This window comes from Astatotilapia calliptera, chromosome 1 (genome assembly GCF_964374335.1).
Source record: "Astatotilapia calliptera chromosome 1, fAstCal68.1, whole genome shotgun sequence".
Lineage (NCBI taxonomy): Eukaryota > Metazoa > Chordata > Actinopteri > Cichliformes > Cichlidae > Astatotilapia > Astatotilapia calliptera.
In genome coordinates, this window is record NC_137422.1 from 28943557 (window position 1) to 28963854 (window position 20298).

At 38.0% G+C, this 20298-nt stretch overlaps 3 protein-coding genes across 3 annotated transcripts; 2 read left to right on the forward strand and 1 right to left on the reverse strand.

Moving 5' to 3' along the window:
- Positions 1–319: 319 nt before the first annotated feature.
- Positions 320–12917, reverse strand: LOC113024678 (E3 ubiquitin-protein ligase AMFR). Its single transcript, XM_026171942.2, has 14 exons — positions 12750–12917; positions 11932–12245; positions 11756–11848; positions 11488–11652; positions 9091–9243; positions 8346–8386; positions 7625–7757; positions 7378–7511; positions 7174–7284; positions 6251–6447; positions 6065–6168; positions 5242–5376; positions 4907–5091; positions 320–2187 (listed from the first exon to the last, which is right to left on the reverse strand). The coding sequence occupies exons 2-14, from the start codon at positions 12184–12186 to the stop codon at positions 2025–2027; spliced, it is 1869 nt and encodes a 622-aa protein (XP_026027727.2). The 5' UTR covers positions 12187–12245; positions 12750–12917; the 3' UTR covers positions 320–2024.
- Positions 12918–15343: 2426 nt separating this feature from the next.
- Positions 15344–16891, forward strand: LOC113024684 (leukotriene B4 receptor 1-like). Its single transcript, XM_026171955.2, has one exon. It carries the CDS (start codon positions 15606–15608, stop codon positions 16659–16661), a length of 1056 nt encoding a protein of 351 aa, XP_026027740.2. The 5' UTR covers positions 15344–15605; the 3' UTR covers positions 16662–16891.
- Positions 16892–17661: 770 nt separating this feature from the next.
- LOC113024707 (leukotriene B4 receptor 1) lies at positions 17662–19740 on the forward strand. Its single transcript, XM_026171992.2, has one exon. The coding sequence runs from the start codon at positions 18291–18293 to the stop codon at positions 19380–19382; it is 1092 nt and encodes a 363-aa protein (XP_026027777.2). The 5' UTR covers positions 17662–18290; the 3' UTR covers positions 19383–19740.
- The last annotated feature ends 558 nt before the right edge of the window (positions 19741–20298 follow it).

The following is a 20298-nucleotide window of genomic DNA, read 5'->3' on the forward strand; positions in this document are numbered from 1 at the left end:
TCTCAATAAACAGAAGAAAAAGAAAACCCAGTAAACAAAGGATACAAACCATCATTTGTTAAAAAGCTGTAGAAGCTGTTTATTGAGTCTTTTATATTAACATATTTTACAAAAACTAGATTTACAGAAATTATCCATAACTGAACCATCTTGATTTAGGCACAAAAATACCAGAAAGCTCAGTCCAAAAGAAAATATTTAAATTCTGATTCCAAAGTTAATGATTATGAAAGGTAATCCATGCATAGGAAAATATATCATGGATTTTAAAAGTTGCTAAGTAACTGAATGAAAACCAAACTGTCCAGTTTTAGGTTGGTTTTTTTTTTTTTGGCTTTTTTTTTTATTTATTTAAACATGTTGAATAATTAAAATCTTTAAACTAAAATCCTATGCTGTATCTTATTACAACACTCAAAACAAAAAGTCTGAGCAATAAAATGAGCACACAAAGATAACAACACTTCAGTTTTAGTGGAAGTTTGTGGGCTGTTCTTTGGGATAAAGTTGAAGAAAACATAATCACTTTTATAGATGCATGCATATCTCACCCCAAACTGCCTTTTTTCATTGTAATGATAGAATTCAAACACACTTCATCATTATATCTGTCGATATGCATCAACCAGCTACAGATTCAGTGAAATATACCAATACCCAAAAAGCCTCTACGGCTACGTTCAGTTTGCACAGCTGTGCATTTTCCAAAAAAAAAAAAAAATTAAAACCAGCAGGTGATTATGTTCCCCCACTAGTGTAATTTCTTAACTAGTATTCAATGTAAATAGACAAAAGGCCAATCAAATAAAAAACCCGAAAAGTTTATTCATGAAGATTCTCAGTCATTCGGGTCGCAGAATATTTAAACAAGGAGAAAACCAGTTATTTGCTAAGAACTTCATTGGTTTTGCTACATATGCAAGAGGCAACACTATTTCTAGCAAAAGAAGAAAGGGTTCACCGATAAAACTGACGAAGCCTCTTGAATTGGTGGCAAAACAAGCAAGTTAAAATGCACCACAGAAACTCCATCTGTTGCAGACTTGACAATTTTTGCCTTTCTCAACAGATAAAGATGACCGACACACCCATTAATCAACAGAATAAGATATTTTTACCGTGCAGAGGTTCCTGTAGGAAAGACACCACATGTAACACTCATTGATCATAATGTAATACATCCCTATTTTCTGCATATGCATCGCAAAGGGACCGGTTTTGGGGAAAAAAAAAAAAAAAAATTTACAGGCCCATTTCCCCATCTTGTTAAATAACAAAATGCAAACAGGTGATATTACACACTAAATAGAAAACAACCCATGCGGGTGAAAAGAAGAAAAAAATAAACAACTTTGTTTGCAGCATTTTTTTCTGATAGAAACATTCATATTTGACAGAAAGGCTGAACAATACTAAAGTGACATTCTCTTGCGCCTATGTAAGAAATAAGAATGTGTTATTTTGCCTACACTTAATTCACAGTTGAAACTCAAAATAACACACAGACACATCAGATGAGTTCCTCCATCCAGAATACAGAATTTTCTGCCATGGGCTTAATATGTGAAAGGAAAACCAAGGCCCATATAACAGCTTTATCTACCAATGACACCTTCAAACCCTTCTCATAAACATCTTCTTGTAATAGTCTTCTGAACGCAAAGCATGCTCGTTTTTTGACAGCCAGTCTGAATCATGACAGCTGCTGACTGTCTATTGAAGCTGGTGGTTGCATTGTGTGGCACATGTATAGAGGGCAATTGCAACCTTGCACCAATCAATATATAGATCATATTCCAAATACTAGGCTGAATTCAGTGATACAGAGGCTATTTACAATAGTCTCACCCTTTTAGGCAGCCTCAAAACCGCTCCACGGCCATGTCTGCAATGGTTTAATTTTTTTGTGTGTTTTGTTTTATAGGTGATGACCACTGACTACACCAAATGGGGGAAAGTTGAAATAGCTCTTGTCAGTGCCTCTTAGGGTAACAATGTACTACACCCTTCTGCTGAAGCCAGAATCAGGGCGCAGGGTCCTGTAGGTTTTGTAGACGTCTCTCTGCAGCTGCCGCCATGGTTCTACGTCTCAGCACAGTTGAGTCCAATTCTGGGCCATCCTCCTCCTCCTCCTCCAGTCCAGGCAAATCTTCATCCTGATCCTCCGAATTTTTGTTCAGATATTTCCTACAGGGATGCAGAAACAATGTAAGGATACAACAACAAGAACTGAAAACCCAAAAGAACGGGGAGGAAACAGAACCAGTAATCCTTACTATTAGTTATCACAGTGTTTCTCCTAGAATTAGATACTTTTAAAAAAATAATAATAATTTACCACAAATGGTAAGGTCCACAACTGCAAATATATGAGTTCTTAGGGGGTTTTGTGTTTGTTTTTTTAAAAACACAGAAATAAGTCAATACTACATTTCCAGTGCCAGAAAGTCAATTCTGTTTATCTGGATATAGTGTTTTCAGTGATTTTATTGCCCCACAACTTGACTTGGACTGCAGCTTGCAATTGTAGCCCTTGGTCTGCTTTGTAGGATGACAGTGTGCAACAGTGAGCTAAAGCTCCATTTCCATAAGAACTAGCACCACACCTGCTACACTAAGTCAACTAAAACAGAGGAGATTAAAGACTAGGGCTGCCAGGATTAGTCGACTAGTCACGATTACGTCGACGACTAATTTTATAGTCGACGCGTCGTTTGAAGCTTTGTAGGATCCCAAAAGACGAAGGAATAAGTAGTAGGATTTAAGAGTGTAATAACGGACTGAAACAGAAGATGGCAGCACTGCATGTACAAGGATGCCAGCTGCCGTTAAACTTCGAAGAAGAAGAAGCAGTCTCCGATATCGTAGCCGTGTCCAAATTCAGGAACCGCATCCTCCTGTGCCCGCATTTGTAGGCCGATTACGTTACAGTGACACGACGAAGACTGTCCAAATTTGAAGACTGACAAATGCAGCCGATAAACGCGCCCTTCATTTCCCCAGATTTGAAGGATGGGTCTGATGTATACTTCGTGGCCCAACCTATCCCAGAATTCATAGCGCAGTCCTACTCAGTTTCCAACAATGGCAGCAGCTAGTTAGTTTTAATATTACTCTTATTATTCTTTCTGCGTCACAAAATAAACGTTTAACATATTTTCAGGCGAGAATGTAGCTGTGTAAATTTCAAATATCTGCTTGGTTTATCAAGACACCACATATTTTCAAAAGCGCGCTGATGTTTTCGGAGACGTCTGTTACCCACTAGCTCGATTGCTAGCCGGGGTTCAAGGCTCACTAGAGCCGGTGAGAACACCGGACTCCCAGCAAATTGTTTTCAAACCCACCGCCTTCTTTTGCTACTCAGGTTAAACATGATATACAAGTCACTTAGATAACTTAAAAATGTTATTGTTTGGCTTTTTTCAGCATTTTATTTGTTCCTGAGTAAATGGGTTTGGCTGAGATTAAAGTTATAGTTTTTACACAGCTGAATAAACGTCAAGCAGACAACTGATGTGTGAAGTGTGAGATGCTCTTGAATATACTCTGGTGTCCTGTTATATTTTAGATAGCAAGGAGCAGAAGGCTGAGTTTATTAAACTCCACCGAAACAATCTGCAAATTTCATTAAAATTTAATAAACTATCATCTTGTCTTTATTTTTAGTTAGCACATACCTTAGACACTTAAAGCTGTAAGCTAATGATAGTTATATAAGAGCAGATGCATGCTGGTGCAATAAGCTGTACGCTTTACGTCCAACGGATGCATGATCTGATTAGTCGACTAATCGCAAAAATAATCGGTGACTAGTCAACTATCAAAATAATCATCAAAGGAGCTTGCAAAGAAAAGCGTCTGGACTTCTTTAAGTTACTTGAAGACGTTTCACCTCTCATCCGAGAAGCTTCTTCAGTTCTAAGGTCAAATGGTGGAGAGTCCCAGATATAAACCTAGTGGGAGTGACCCCCCACAGAGGGACAAAAGGACCCCCTGATGATCCTCTAATCGTCTGAGCCAAGGTGTGAAACTGGGTGTGGGTCCCAATCAGCCAGAGTTTCAGGTGAGCTCATTGTGAAACCTGGCGCCACCTTATCGGGACTCTCCACCATTTGACTTCTCGGATGAGAGGTGAAACGTCTTCAAGTAACTTAAAGAAGTCCAGACGCTTTTCTTTGCAAGCTCCTTTGACTACGATGACCTGGATGACTGAGAACCTTCACAGACATATCAAAATAATCGTTTGTGGCAGCCCTATTAAAGACACCATAAAAATGCACCTGTGATTAGACGGCCAGCAAACAATCGACAGCTGCAGCACAAAACAGTGGTTTAAGAGCCTATCTGGGGAAGCAGTTGAATGAACTGACTGTCACCACAATGGCAAAGCAGCCAAGCTGTAGGAAGGGAAACTTAAATTTTTCTAAATTTAGACTTAGAAAGTGACATTTTAACATCCAATTTATTCCATCTTGGTTGAAAGAGTGATATAAACTCATCTCAAAACCCAGTATTAAACAGGCACAGAAGTAAAATGACATAGACAGCAGTATAGATAAGCTCTGAAATAATCGGTTATACACTTGATACTGCAGAAGAGATCCTTTATACCCATTCAGAAGCGAGATTGAGAGGCTGTTCTAATAAAGGGTGGAGAAAACTGATCAAAATGTAAAACAAGTGTTTTGCATGTGAGGGAAGAAACATGAGCAGTCTGTTTAAACATGTGTGACAGCTTGAATGTGTTACATACAAGTGTAAAGATGAACAGTTTGACTGCCTAACCTGGAACACAGTTAATTAAATTATAAGAACTTGAGTTAAAGACTAAATATAGTCAACCACATACACAAAAACATTTTGAATATAAAATGTGGAAAACTCAAATTTGTAGAGGAACAACCTGCGTGCTTGCTGAAGCATCTCTTCTTTCCTCTGCTTTAACATCTTCTGCCTCTCCTCTGCAGACTTAGAGAAGCGGCCTCCTCTAACCTCCAAGTTGTCAGATTCACCCTGCTCAGCTGCTCCACTGGGCCCAGGCTGCTCATCTGGTGCAGGATTAACCTGTAAAGGGGCTCGCTCTATGGCCTAAGAGAGGACGACAAACATAATTTTGAGTTATTAATTTTAAGAAACACACAAAACAAACTAACAAGGAAAACTAAGAGCAAGGCATGTCTGCAGAAATCCAATGATAAATAAAAACTGCACTTAACATTTAACCCCAAGATGACTGACCTGCGTAGGGAAAGGCACCTGGATACGTCCCTCCAGGATGTTGTCAGTAGTAACTTCCACAGAGCGGGTCAACTGTAAGTCTTGTAGTACCAGGTAGGAGGGCACCTGAGGAAACATCTCTTGAATCTGATGGGCCTGATGAGCACAAGTACATAAAAAGCAGAGTGAGATGGGGAACACTGGTATAAGTTACAGTATATGTTACATTAAATGTAGTTGTTTTTAAGCCCAAGCAATATTTGAAGTCATAGACACTGACTAAGACATGGAGTGAAGGCTGCAATAATAAGGCGGCAGCAGGGATTTTATGTAAATAAAGTTGTTATAGCCCTAGCAGGGCCTCGTGTGAAATTGACCTCGTGTGGGTGTGTCCTGGCATCTCTCCTGCCTTAGGTGCCACCCTTTTTGTACAGCTGACTCTAAACAGCATTAAGAGTACGATGAGGTGAGAGAAAGGTGAGCTCTCGTGCCGGAGATCCTTTTTCTTTTTTAACTTCTCAGTTTGGTGATCAACTCCTGGGTTTTGTTGTTTTCCTTCTTTAAAAGACTATTTCAGCATCTGTCCCTCTCTGTTAGTTTAATTACTAATAGAAACATTAATGAAACCTTTAATTTAACAATGCTGCTTTCCCGTCTCCTTTTTTCAACCCGGAAACCTTTTGTTACTTTGCCCACATCCCCTGGACTTTTTAGGAGAATGTAACAAAAGTTTTAAGATCATCAGCCGTCTAAAAAGATCTTACAAGTTTAAATATTAGCCTCAACTTGCAGTCTGTGTATCCTTTCTCTTAAAGACAACAGATTTCAGTAAACTCGAACTCACCATAGCCATAAGCTGGGAGTTATTTGCTTGAGCAATGCCCAAGATGTTAGTAGTATGCATTACTTCTACTGAGAAACTGGGCAGCCAGCTGGCGATACGAGATCCTGTAAGACAAATGCATGGATTTTTAATTTTAGCTGTGACACAGAGCCCATCAGTTTTAGGTCACGTATCCAGCACCCTTACCATCAAAGTGGAAGAAGTGATTGTGTTGGTTGATATGTGGTCTGGCATCTGGGGGGGCTCCAACTGGGCCAATGTTGTCCTCCAAACCCCCACCCTGCTGCGGGCTTCTTGCTTGGCCCCCATCCCCATTAATATTAAGGGATTTCCGACATGTGGGACACGACGTGTCCTGCTCAAGCCATGAGCGCAAACAAGAGCTGAAGAAACACATATACATACCCTAAGTAAGTCGCCAGTCTGAAAACTTGACATGTATCTTAGGGGTCAGGACAAATTTTCTACAGCTAGGCTCTATGCAGGGCATCTTACTGAAGCTCAGAATGTATATCAGAGCTCACAGCAATAAACATTCAAACAAGCAAACTCTACTACAAAAGCTAAGAACTGCTGTGCAGTCTAGTTTACACTTCTCTATGTAAATCTTTTAAGGATTTTGGGAACTACCCTAACGGAAGCTTCAGCCTTTAAATCCTGCTAAATCCAGGATGCCGATATTCTCCTTGGCTCTTTTAGCATTGTTATTTAGGTACATAACACAAATGTTTTCTCAGGACAAATTCAATTTTACTTCATGTGCTGGACAACAAAAAGCATTGCATAACTTCATGTTTGATAAAATAACACAACTCCAAAAATGCCCCTTTCAGTAAGTATAAAAAGTATATTCTGTAGACGTTTGCCTGAGCCATAGCATAGTTGTTGTTTTTTTTATTGTTTTTTAAATCCAAAACCATAACAATATCCCTAATAATTTTCCAGACATTAGAAAGTAAAGCAACTTAAGCCTGAAATCTCTCAAGTGGAATTTCCACTCAACTGTGTCAGTATAGGCCACATACTGACAAGTACTATTTCTAGGGTATAGCACCTCAAAGCAAAGGCAGATAATCCCAACTATAAGCAGTAAAAGTAAAATTATTTACTTGTGGAAGAGATGACCGCAGGGCAGTTTGCGTGCTGTAAGCATGGCATCCCAGCAGATGGCACAATCATCATCATTGGCTGCCAGCTCCTCTGCAGTAGCAACAGCAAATCTGCAGAGTTTATAGTATATGCAACTATTAAGTAAACAAGTAATGATTAGCAAAAGACTGAAAGCACACACGCACACACGCGCACACACACACCTTGTCTCCATGTTATTGATGACACGCAGGTAGTTCTTATGTCGGCGGACACGGCGCTGCACCTCATGGAAGAGATATCGCAGCTGCATGAAGATAACCAAGCTTGCCATGGACAGCCAGATATTCCCGAAAAGCTAATAAGTGAAATGTGCACACAAAGGTGAAAGATTAGTGGATCAGAAAGTCACACTGGGACAGGAAGTGTTCAAAACATGACAGCCATACACTCAGTCATACTGCATCTTACCAGCATATGGATATGGTGCATTAGGTCAAGAAACAGCATGGCCAGCTCCATTATGAAGTCTGTGTAGTAGACATATGTCCCCTTACTCTCCCAAGTCCCTGGATGGTTCAAATCCCAGAGATGAATTGAGTATCTGGAAGAGTAAGACACAGCTCTTTCAGTTCATGAAATGCTGGTGACTTTTAGAAGATCGGTGGAGGCAAAATACTGCAATAAATTAAATGTGCAACAATATACTGTATGTGGTACAATAATGCCAAAAAGACTGAAATTCAAGGTTGAGACAGAACTGTTTTGAGTAACAAAGAAAGAAGAGTTATGATACGGTTCTGATTTCATCATAAGATGTATTTAGTTAAGTGAGTGAAAGTAATCAAAAGCTCAAAAACAAAACTTGCAAAGGTATAAAGAAACATCTTTAAAGGGAAGTCACCATAAACATTATTTTTCCATGCACCAAACAACTGTACTGCAACAGACAGCTGTTACCAGCCAAGGGAGTCAGTACTGTATCCAGTACTGATCCAGGACCTTGGCCCATCAGAGTTGGTGGTAGTTCAATATTAGGAACCCTCTCAAAGACAAAGAAGCCTTTCATAATAGAGCCAATGGAACCAGAGGAAAACAAACAGTTTTATGTGCTAAGATTATCCCAGATTCCAAATTTGCACAGGCTGTCATCCATGCTGCAGTGTGTCTATGAGGCTGCACAGAGACTTACCGCATGATGACATGTCCAGTGCGCACAGTCACCAGCAGACACTGAGGAAAAAAGTAAATGTGAAAATGATGCAACTGTTATGCTCTGCTTTCTACACAGACATTACAGTCTAAAAGAGATAGTTTAAACTCTCATTTACACTAAACTCGGTGGTTTTGTTCACTCACAGACAAACTCTTATTTATTCAACATTGTTGACAGCTTTTACAGCAAATAAGATTTTATTTTTTTCCCATTCACAAAAGTGCAGCTGCAAATTGAAAACACTGATTATGCTTCTGCTTCTTCAGGAAACATATACATGAGCCAGAATGCACAACACCAGCAAGAAGGAACCCACAAATGAAAAAGTACTCTTATAATTCTGTGGTGGTGAATCAGAGTCACATTTTAATTGGTTTCTAAGTTCATCAAAGAACTGCATTGATACTGAAAAATGTAAAAACAATTTTGTCCTCTGGAGGGATATCATCTACAAAGCATGAGCACCTATTTCACTAAGTAATTACATGAAAATTAAGGTATTTTTCACTTTAACTGCTGCAATTATTCTCAACCAATCCTGGGTTGAACAAGAATACAAAGCAAATGCATGCTGAGAAGTGTAGTTAGCAAATGTGTATAAATAAATACCTGCACCTAAACAAAAGCTTAAATGACATTAAAAAAAATAAATAAATAAATCCATAATCATATGTGCAAAGTGTGGCCAAAACTTTCCCACAGCTTGGCTCCAAGTTCTCACCTCTGCTGCCATGAAGGAGAGCGTGTGCATGCCATGAGAAGCTCCCAGGAGGCCGCAGACCACAGCCAGGCCACAACAGTCCAGAAGCAGGGAGACCAGCAGACAGAGCACACGCACATGGCTGTTCATAGGTGTGGATGGGGAGAAAGACAGCTGTGGGGGGGGGAACAAAGGTAAATGAGTATGCTGTGCTTCTTAATTTTTTCTTCTTATGTCCTAAGATTTCTTTTCAGTGTTTATGCAGGTTAAAGATCATTTCCTCAGGATGGCCTTTGAATCCCACCGCAATACATTTTGTGAAACTTTGTTACCAAAAAGACCCAGCTATAAATTAATTTAGTGGATATGAGTAGACAAAGGAAGTATAACAATGATTTGTCAAACAGTGGAACATTTCACTTAGATGCTCATGAAACATGCTGTTGAAAGAGAGTTCATGTTTTTCACCACTGGCTACAGACAAGAGTTTTAAGAGGCTCAGTAAGACACTCAATTTTTACTGCGACATACTGAGAGAAAATCCTGCATGTACTCTTCTAAATATTACACAACCCTTTTCTGTCAATAAAAACGCCTCTCACACAACCACTAAATATCTAAGCATTAGCACAACTAAACTTCTAGCAAAGTGTAAATAACAAAAGATTTGCACATTATTATAGATTATAACTAAGGTGAAAAATATAAAAACCAGCTGCTCGGTATCACAAAGACCACAAGGTTTCCAAGCTAAACCTTCAGCACTACAACCTGCATTTCTTATCTTCACCCCAAAGCAAGAAACCACAGTGACAGGAAGACAGAAACGGGAAACAGCTGGGCAAATAATGGACTACCTCCAACTAAATTTACAGTTAAAGTTGAAAGACGGAAACAAAAACAGCAAGAGGAACACAATCACATCAAAACGAAATGTTTACAATATGGCAGGTTGAAATAACCTTCTAGTATACTAAGGCAGCCAGCATTACATTACGTCTAACTTTGAATGTCTAACTGACATTCAAAACAACTTAAACCTTGTTTTAAATGTCAGCACTTATAAGGTATTTAAATGTGACATTTTGTTTTCCCCACCATACAGAACACAGTCTGATAGAGAGATGTTAGCGTAGTAACTGAAACAGTAGTCACAGTCAACCTCCCAGTATAAAAAGCTATTAATAGATCCCAAGCTGAAAAGAGTACAGTTACACTGTGTCTACTGAGGGAAAGCACACTTTTTAAATAAGCATTTATAGAAAGTGTACAGAAGTATTGCTCAGGTGGATAAATGGCTTAGTGTTTAATATTCAGAAACAGTTAGGCAGGAAGAGAATTAGATTTGCCAAGCTTTGCTGTGGCAGATTTCTATTTATTACATACATACTGAATTACAAAATAGACTGGCACCAGTACCCATGTTCAAGTGCAGAATTAATATCTAATATAGAAAATCTAAATCTTTTAATAAAAAAAAAAAAAAAAACACCACACACAAAACAAAATGAGGGTAGACGACAAAAAACTGTGTTCCTTTAAAGCACAGAAACAAAAAAATCTCCTGTATATATACACTTTTGCAATTAAGCTCATGATCCATGAGCTTGCCTAACGCCACACTGACCATTTCCTATGATCCAAATAGGAGGGTAATATGGTAAGGACATTGATATACTGTTTCTAACTGATATTTCTTAAGTAACATGTGACTCCTTTTGTAACAAGCAAGAGTTCAAAGAGCTGTGCCGATATCTGGTAAAGAACAAGTAAGGTATATCACCCATAATTACTCTGAGTGATGCACTACTCTCCGATAAGCCACTGAAATGACACGTGTACTTCAGAGGCTTTTAGGAAGCATATACATAATGGGAAAAAATTCTTAAAGCCTATATTTAATCCTACATCCAATAAACATATTGCTCATTTCTTTTCGCTATGAAATCTACACAACTACAACATTGTTAGCTAATGTAGTTTACTCTAACTGTGATCAGATAATCACTGACTTTCTCAGCCCTTGATTCTCATAAATCTAGCTGTTCTCAAGTCTGGCTTCCAACAAATATGAAAAAAGGAACACCACAATTAAGATAATACTATTATTATGCTGCACCCCATGTAAAGAGGAAACTTGCATTTTTAATGATCCAGGGCCCCCTTTTCTTTTACACTGGTTTAAGTCTCCTCAAGTGCCCAAAATCCCCGATCCCCACTAGGTTACAGAAGGTTTAGTTATACTCCATTGAAAAAACAAACAGAAAACTTTGGAAACAGCTTGGCTCAAGGAGTCAAATGCCATAAAACAGAAAGAACCACAGACAATAAATGCAACGTGAGTCTAGTCATATTTGTCTAAAGTGATGCTTAGATTTGATTTTATTTATTTATTTAAATATACTTTTATATACTTACATATTCAAAGCGATCCTTGCAGAGCTGAACCATTAAGTGGAGAAAAACGAGTGCAGAGAACCACAGACACCACATGACCACCTCCTCCACTGTCTGGACGTTCAGTACACCAAAAATGAAGATGAACTTGTAGAAAATGAAGTTCCAGAATTTATCTTTCAGGTGCTGATGAACCATAAAAAACAAAAGAGGAGACATGAAATGAGATGAGTGACCATTTGCTTCCTGTTTGAAAGAAGTAAAAACAGCTGTAACAACACAGACTTACCTGCTTCTCACTGACTCTGAGTGGGCCGAACACCACATACTGAATCATTTTAGCAATTAACATCAAAGAGCAGCAGAATGTGTTCACTAACACCTGTAGGTGTGCAGATAATAAGGTCACCATTAGTTTTTGTATGAACTTCATAATCACTTCACACATTGCACTAAAATACTCACCCACACAAAGAGACTGTCTGTGACAAGATACCACAGGACAGTTGTTGCCAGTTCTGTGTTACTAATATCATTCTTTAGAAGTTCACGCTCCACCTCGGAGGGAGGCTGTGCCTCATCCGTTTCCAAGGCCCCAAATCCCGGGTCAGTTACTGTGGTGTAGGCACTGAAGATGCTACCAGCAAGCAAAGCCACACTCAGTGCTGTGTAGGTCTGCAGGCTGGGCCAAGGAAACCTCTCCAAAAACAGCAGAGGCATTGCAATCGCAAGCTACGAGTCAACTTCTCAGCTTGTTAAAATGGTGTCAGTCCAACAACCTGTGAAGGCAGTAGGGACGTTAGGCCAACTTTACGGGACAAAGAGTAAATATTACGCAAATAGAGCAAAGACAGGAGGCGATAGCAGCCATTTCGGCAACGCACGAATTTTGTGCTTTAACAACTTGGACACAAAGTGCAAATGTATCTTTTTAATTTTTAAAAAGTTAGTCTCTCCCCCCCCAAAAAAAAATAATATACGTTTACTAAACATTTTGGCTTTTTGGCTAACCCACACTCAGCCGCCAAGCAGTGCTAACTTCCTTTTAGCAATAATTACTACCGTGTTTATTTAAGTGGAATATTAATTAAATTAGTCAAAGTAAGTAAAAATGGCTTATCATCATCAACGAGCAACACCTTTACGGAACAAACGGGAGTTCACTCACATAACATTAGTTACTTATCTGGCTAATGTTACCTAACACTTAGCCTAGTGGTTAGCTAATGCTAGCCACCGTTAACAACCATCAAACGCTAGACTTGTATTAAATGGTCACTTACAGTTTGTCACAGATTTAAATAGACACAATATCCGGCTTTCCCTGTTGCAGTCAGTGTTGAACTTTTAGTCCTGTGGCACTGGGAACACGATACTTGACAACATCGTCATGTTTATTTCACCGAGCAGACAGCTGGCTGAAAGCTGAAGCAAGGCTTCCCGTCTGCGCAGCGTAACAGCGTCATCACGACAACTTTAAAGTAAAGGGTCATTACAAAATAAATATCTTCATTCAGCGGCTTAATTTAACAAATAACTCGTTCCCCCGTGATTACGAAAAATGTTTTTATATATTTTGCTTTATTCTTTTGATTATATTCTGGAAAAATAAATCAGTGTGTAAGCTGTGGGAGTTTCCAGAACACGCAAGAATAGAAGTTATTTCTTGGGATTGGGTGTATTTTTGGTGCAAACAACAAAAATAGAAACGACTTCACCTCTAGGCTAGTGTTTATAGTACAATTGTTTTTACATTTGAAACCATTTTGTTGTACTTTCAAACTGCTTTTAGTGTGTACACACGCTAAGACACTTTATTGCACTGCAATGTTATACTTATCCCCTTAATATCCTGTAATTTTTTTTATTGTTTTTCTTCTTTGTTTTCTTTCTTAAAAATATATTTAGTATGAAATTTTTAAATATTTTAGTTGTTATTTGAAAGTTAAATGTATGCTTATTGTTAGTTATTGGACTTCAGATTCGTCTTACCGCATTAAGACATTTGTTTTATCATATTTTATTCACATACTTAACTGTATACCTTTCTACATATTTAATCTGTTTGTTTTTAGTGGCTGCAATAAAAAAAAATCTAAATTGAAGATAAATTAAGCATTTATCTTACCTTTGTTTTCTGCGTTGTGTATATCAAAACACTAACCTCACATTAACCTTGCATTTTTCAAGGTGTTTTGTGCAATATCGGTAATGTCCACAAAGAAAAAAGATTAAACTATATTTAGTATAGTTTTCCTTGAAATTGCGACACTGAAGCTATATGCTTAGATCTGTTTTGTTGTTGTTTGAAGGTAATATAAGGTGATAACGTTTTCAGGAATTTCATTTGGCATATGTAAAGTAAATTCGTTAAAAGTATTTATAATTTAAAAAAAAAGAGATTTCTTTTAGTTGTACAATTAAAGGGAAATATTTATACCTAAAGTGTTTGAATGTATTTGTTACGATAAAAGAAATTAGTTCCTCTGACTTTGGGTGATACTTACACTACCGCCCAAAGTCCACTGGAGGTCACTGTTTCTTCACTGAATTATATTAAGACAGATAAATACGCTTAGATAATGTCATCGTTCAGAAATTTACCATACATGTTCTTTTACATAAATTGTGTAACTAGTTAAAGTTTCCTCAAATAAATCTGATAAAAGAAGTGGGGTTACTGATTATTGATTATGTAACCAAATAAGTCCCTGCAACAGCAGAATTTAAAAAGGCAATTTATCATATGTCACCCAAGTCACGCAAGTCCACATATGTCAGCTCCACCACAGTTTTATACCGCATGGGCCAAAAGGAAAGACAGGTTTAACATGATATTATTGCCTAATCAGTTGTAGAACTAATACAGCACAGTACAGGTGCTGTAACACTGTTATTATGATCCGCTTGAGGAATTAGCTTCACTATGACTGTCAAAAAAAACTTTTCAGTTGTGTAATGGCCTGACTTTAAACCCTGTTTCCGTTTACAGTGAACCTGTTACGAGAAATGATTTGACCTCACACGTGTGATTAGTTTCAGTTCATGAGTTTAACATTTCTGCCAAACTAACTACAGTTTGATACAAATTTATTTATCAAATTTGCTCAGTTTTTGTCATTACAAATTTAGCAATAAGTGACATCTTCGGGTATATTTTTCTAATTATGTATCTACAGGTTTTAATTATTGCCTTCGGAAGACATACATACACAAAGAGAGATGTGTAACATTTCCATAGTTTAAAGGCAGTTTAAAGACAGTTTATGAGGGCACAGCATTGGGGATCAAGTAATCTAGTTAATCTAATATATCCCACCCACTAACAGATGCTATGATGAAGCTATAATCAGTTGTCATACTCTTATCCCAGATTGCTGTATGGTTCACTTTATGTGTATTCATCACTCGTCCTCATTTCTTAGAAGGCTGACAAATCTTTTCTGATTTACTAAAGTTAAAGTTGATGGTCTCACCTCATTTTTTACACATTAGACCACTCTTTTTCTAATAATCGTCTATCACATGGCAGACTTGTAATGCTTGTGTAAAAGTGTAATAGATATATAATCATCTAAAAGAGGATAAGAATTTCATTTATTCACATCTGCTTTGACATCCATATTTTAGCTATAGCCAATGATTGAACAAAAATCTAAAAAGCAAACAAACTGCAACAATCAGTGTTGATTTTCTGTGAAACTCACTTTGAAATTACACTTAAAGTGTGTCAGATAAAAATGATGTTCACACATCCAGCATTAACTTAAAAGAAGTGCCATAACAAAATGATAAATCTGCCGCCTATGTTAAGGTGGAACTGACACTTTTCTAAAAGTAAACTTAAAACTAAAAAACCACGGGGTAAGAAAACAGAACTGGTTTTTGTTGTTGTAGATGACTGTGTGATAAGATTCTTAAGTACTCAATAATATCCCTTTCCTGTAAGGTGTCCCTCCTGTTAGGGAGAGAATTATGGAAATTATGACAAGTACAACATGTTGTCACATATCCCTTAAAGGGTTGTGCAAACATTTTAGTTTCTGTTCAATTTAACTATAAGAGGAAATGAATCCTGCTTTTACAGCACTTATTTTGCTCTTGATGCCGAAATCACTTCGAGCACATCAAATTGCAGCATGAACCATTCAGTTGAGTTGTCTCTTTCAGAGGAGTTTGATGGCAGCACAGCAGTGGCGTGTGTGATCCTCGGTTTGTCCTTCCTGGTTGGAGCTCCTGGGAACGTGCTGGTGATCTGGACCATCCTGAGACACGTCAAGCAGCGCTCCCATACTGTGGTGATCATTCTGCACTTGGCTGTTGCAGACCTGCTGGTTCTCATCACCCTGCCTCTATGGATCTACTCTCTAGTTCACACTTGGGTGTTTGGAGCAGTATTGTGCAAGACCTTAGTGTACACTGTGACTGTGTGCATGTTCAGCAGCATCTTCTTGATCACTGTTATGAGCGTGGAGCGCTTTCTTGCCATCTGTCATCCATTTCTGATGATGCGCTGGAAGACAAAAAGCAATATAAAAATATATCTTGTACTTTTGTGGCTGCTTGCTTTCCTTCTAGGAGTGCCTGCCTTAACACAGAATCTGGAAAACACTGATGGAAATGTGCAATGTTTCACCAGGGAATTAAACTCTGACACCAACACAATTATCATCCTTTGCCTAGAAACCTTGTTGGTCTTTATAGTTCCTTTCATTGTTCTAAGTATCTGCTACTGTCTAGTAGCTGCACAGATCAAGAAGATGAGTTTCAATTCAAAAGAGAAATCCATGGTTCTCATCCATTCTGTAGTGATTGCTTTCACAGTGTGCTGGTTGCCTTACCACGTTATCAACATTATTGATCTGATTTGTATCTTAAGCTGGCCAGACACTGACGACGACTGTGTATCAAAGCCTATCATCTTCATAGTTGGTGCCGTGGTTTTCATCAGTAGTTCGGTAAATCCTGTGTTATATGCCTTCTTTGCAAAGAACTTACAAGGGAGTCTGGAAGAGTCCCGACTAGTGAGGCTATTTAAGGAAATAGCCACTAACACAAACAAAGTGAGGGAGCTGGCAGTGCAACAGCAGACAGACCAGAGGGCAGCAAGTACACAAGAAGAGCTGTGTGTGTCAAAGACTGTGATGATGGTAAAATGTGACACTTGTCAATTAACATTAATCACGAAGGATTAAATGAAAATGTACTCATATTATTGCCATGTGTTGTACTCCTCCATTGTTTTTTATGTATATATTTTTTTTAATTCATGTAATGCAGTCAAAATACATAACTTTGAACTTGTGTTTTGAGAAATGTCTGTGATAAGTATTTTTTTTATTCTTAAACATTTGATATTGTCCATTATTGTGTAAGGTGTTCTGTTTGTTATCCTACCTGAAAAAATAAAAAGTGCTACTGAAAACTGCTCCAAATGTCATTTTAACTGCTGTGACTGCTGTATCGTTCTATCAAACTTAAATGTAATGCACAATTTCTTCACTATTTCTGCCAAATAACTTCAAAACTATCTAGCTAACTTTCAAAACTAACATTTTAACTACTGATTTTATCTATTGTTCTGATTTTATCTGTTTTGATTTTATATACTGTTTTGTTTGTTTGTTTGTTTGTTTGTTTGTTAATTAGTTAGTTAGTTAGTTTGCTTGTTTTAATCAATTTTAAATCATGCTTTTTATTTGTTTTTGTTTCTAATGTCTCTGTAAAGCACTTTGAATCACCTTGTTGTTGAATTGTGCTATACAAATAAACTTGCCTTGCCTTGCCAAATACTGAAACAAAGCCATTAATTCCTGTCAACCATATGTATCGTCTTTTGAAAAAGTGTAGTGTCTGAACATGTTTGTAAGTAAATTATATTTCCACGTGTGCCATCATCCTTCATCATATTTTCCTAGCAAGCTGATGAATATTTCTTGGTTCACTGAAATGAAAGCTAAGGAATATCTCTGTTGTTTAAATATTACGTAATACCTTTTCCAGTGATGCTGCATGCCATGTAAAGACCTGCAAATGAAACAATAAACAAAAATACACAGCATAGAATCCATTTTAATTTTACTTTTACAATTCCTTAGTGACAAAGATAGAATGTTTTTGGAAATTATTCATAATCTGCTAGTTTTTGTATGTGCTATTGTTTCTCTAAGTCGAAGACAGTGGTTCTCAAACTGTGGGTAAGACAGCTAGGTTTAAAAAAATGAAGTGAAAGTAACATAAAAAAAACAAAAGTCAGGGAAAATACACAGCAGAAGAGCTTTTTGTTGCTTTGTGTGACTTTTAATCGAGTCATTTTCTATTTTAATCTTGTTTTCATCGTTGAGGTTTTAACAAAAAAAAAGTAAGGTGTGGAGTGTGAACTTTTTTCGGTTTCTGAATGTGAACTTTTGTTTTGGCCTATGATGTAGCAACAAAGCAGAACAAAAATCTAAGAACCACGGGGGTGGTGAAACAGAAACGTTTATCAAAGTTTCAAAAGCTAAAGTAATTTTTGTGTGCAGAGTTGTTCCCTTGATACAGCAAAGTCAATCATTTATTAATTATTCATCCATTTACAAATTAATATCATATCAGTTTGTTTAAAAGTATTTGATAAACACATTTCTACATTTTTTTTTTTTAAACTAAACTGCAACCTGAAGTTATGGACTTCTGGCACATGCATGAGTCATCTCTGCTTAAAAAGCCCTGTTAGGAAACTCTTTTCCTGAGCTTTCCACACAGCTTTAAAGGGGAAGTGATGACTTAGAGTAATCTGTTTTTCTTTTCATGCAGACACCACAGTCAGCACATCGACTTGCACCATGAACAACACATACCAGCTGTCTTCTCAAGAGGAAATGGCCCCTTCAGAGTTTGATGGTGGGACAGTGGTGTCGTGTGTGATCCTTGGTTTGTGCTTCCTGGCTGGAGCTCCTGGGAACCTGCTGGTGATCTGGACCATCCTGAGACATGTTGAAAAGCGCTCTCACACAGTGGTGATTATTCTACACCTGGCTGTTGCGGACCTGCTTGTCCTCATCACCCTGCCTCTGTGGATCTACTCTCTGGCCCACTCCTGGATATTTGGGGTGGTATCTTGCAAAGCCATGGTGTTCATGATCAACACGTGTATGTACAGCAGCGTTTTCCTCATCACCCTCATGAGCGTGGAGCGTTTTGTGGCTGTGCGATATCCCTTTGCTTCAGCTCACTGGAAGAGGAAACAAGCTCTAAATAAAGTACTGCTGGTTCTGTGGATTGCAGCACTCTTGTTCAGCATACCTGTCATCCCAACTCAGATTGTTGACAAAGATTCTGGTAAGGATAGCTGCCTGTACCGTGAATATACTTCGGTGACCCAGGAACTGGTGTGTGTCTTGTTAGAGACACTGGTTGGCTACATAATACCCTTCTCCATCCTTGTGGTCTGCTATGGCTGCCTCTGCAGCCGGATTACTCGGATGACTCTCAAATCCAAACGCAAGTCCACCATCCTGATCGCCAATGTCGTGGTTGCATTTGGCATTTGCTGGACACCTCATCACATAGGAAATATCCTCTCGCTGATCATCCTGGGAACTGAAAACTCCTACAAGGATGTAGCAGAACATTTGGAAAACGTGAGGACCACTATGGTTTTTGTCACTGGAGCCATGGCCTTTATCAGCAGCACAGTTAACCCCATCCTCTACATGTTTGCAGCTCGCTCCTTCAGGAGCTCCCTCCGTGACACGGGCATCCAGAAGCTCTTCCGCCACATCTCGAGCACCTCCCCAGGTGAGGGCAACAGGGAGGTGTCCTATGTGTCCAAGAGACCCAGCAATCAGACCAGCACCTCTCATGTGCTATCTGAGTCAAAAGATCAAATAGGTGTGTTGATGACAATGTGTGAAAACAATCCATCTGGGCAGTGAAATTGAACAATGTCTGTTTGGTCTGTGTAGATACTCCTGTGTACTCAGTATTCTTTTTCTGAATAAAATAAATGTTGAAACACTGATGTTTATTTGTATGAAATTGCAACAAAAAATAACAAGTATATCTGTGCTACACTTGCCTAACTTAATAAATTACCAATTTTGCATGTTTGTATTGTGAATATATTTATAGAAATGCTATACGTTTTGTACTAAATGTCCATAATGACATGGGCCAAATAACCAATAAAAAATTCCTTATGTAAATAATGTCTCAGTTTTGTAAAATACAGTTTGTTTCAATTACTTTGTTGATTCCATCAAAGAGAAAATTAATAAATAAGTTCAAACCGCCTGTAAGTGTGGGGTTATGATTAGACAAAGCACAGTGGTTGTTATTTCCTGTTATTGCATCTTTCATTTATTTATTTATATGACCACAAGGAGAACTTCATCAGAGATCTGTCTGGCTGCTTTAATATAAGGATTTGAACATTTGTAACCTTTTTGCCTCATTCTGTAACATTTCTGATAAACTTTTAATCTGATAATATTTTATAAAGGTGTTCTTTTTTCAGCCATGGCAGATTAAAATTGACCTGATAGTCTACTTCAGACAATAGTCATGCTTTCAACTTCCTCTCGATGAGTAGATTGCCAAATGAAGACTAGCATGTTTCCTTTGCTAAGCAGCAAAAAAGCGGAATTGTGCCCTGATGTTTGTCACATTTGCACATGTTGGGAGTGACAGAGTTCAACGTCCAGTTATTCACAGACATTTTTAAAGGCGCACATATTAACAAATTAGTCGTGTTAGTTGTAGTATTTTACGTTTATCTGTCCCCACAGCTACACAGCAATAGTTTTGATTAATTTATCGGCCAGAAGATGGCAGTGGTTGCTCTGTACATTT

What these genes read in the sequence shown, in the direction of transcription:
- LOC113024678 (XM_026171942.2), bottom strand. Translation starts at nt 12,186, where the DNA reads ATGCCTCTGCTGTTTTTGGAGAGGTTTCCTTGGCCCAGCCTGCAGACC. An exon ending in TCTCCTTCATGGCAGCAGAG is followed by an intron (nt 8,387 to 9,090) that starts GTGAGAACTTGG and finishes TTTTTTCCTCAG; the next exon opens with TGTCTGCTGGTGACTGTGCG. An exon ending in TGCACCATATCCATATGCTG is followed by an intron (nt 7,512 to 7,624) that starts GTAAGATGCAGT and finishes TTCACTTATTAG; the next exon opens with CTTTTCGGGAATATCTGGCT.
- LOC113024684 (XM_026171955.2), top strand. Translation starts at nt 15,606, where the DNA reads ATGAACCATTCAGTTGAGTTGTCTCTTTCAGAGGAGTTTGATGGCAGC.
- LOC113024707 (XM_026171992.2), top strand. Translation starts at nt 18,291, where the DNA reads ATGAACAACACATACCAGCTGTCTTCTCAAGAGGAAATGGCCCCTTCA.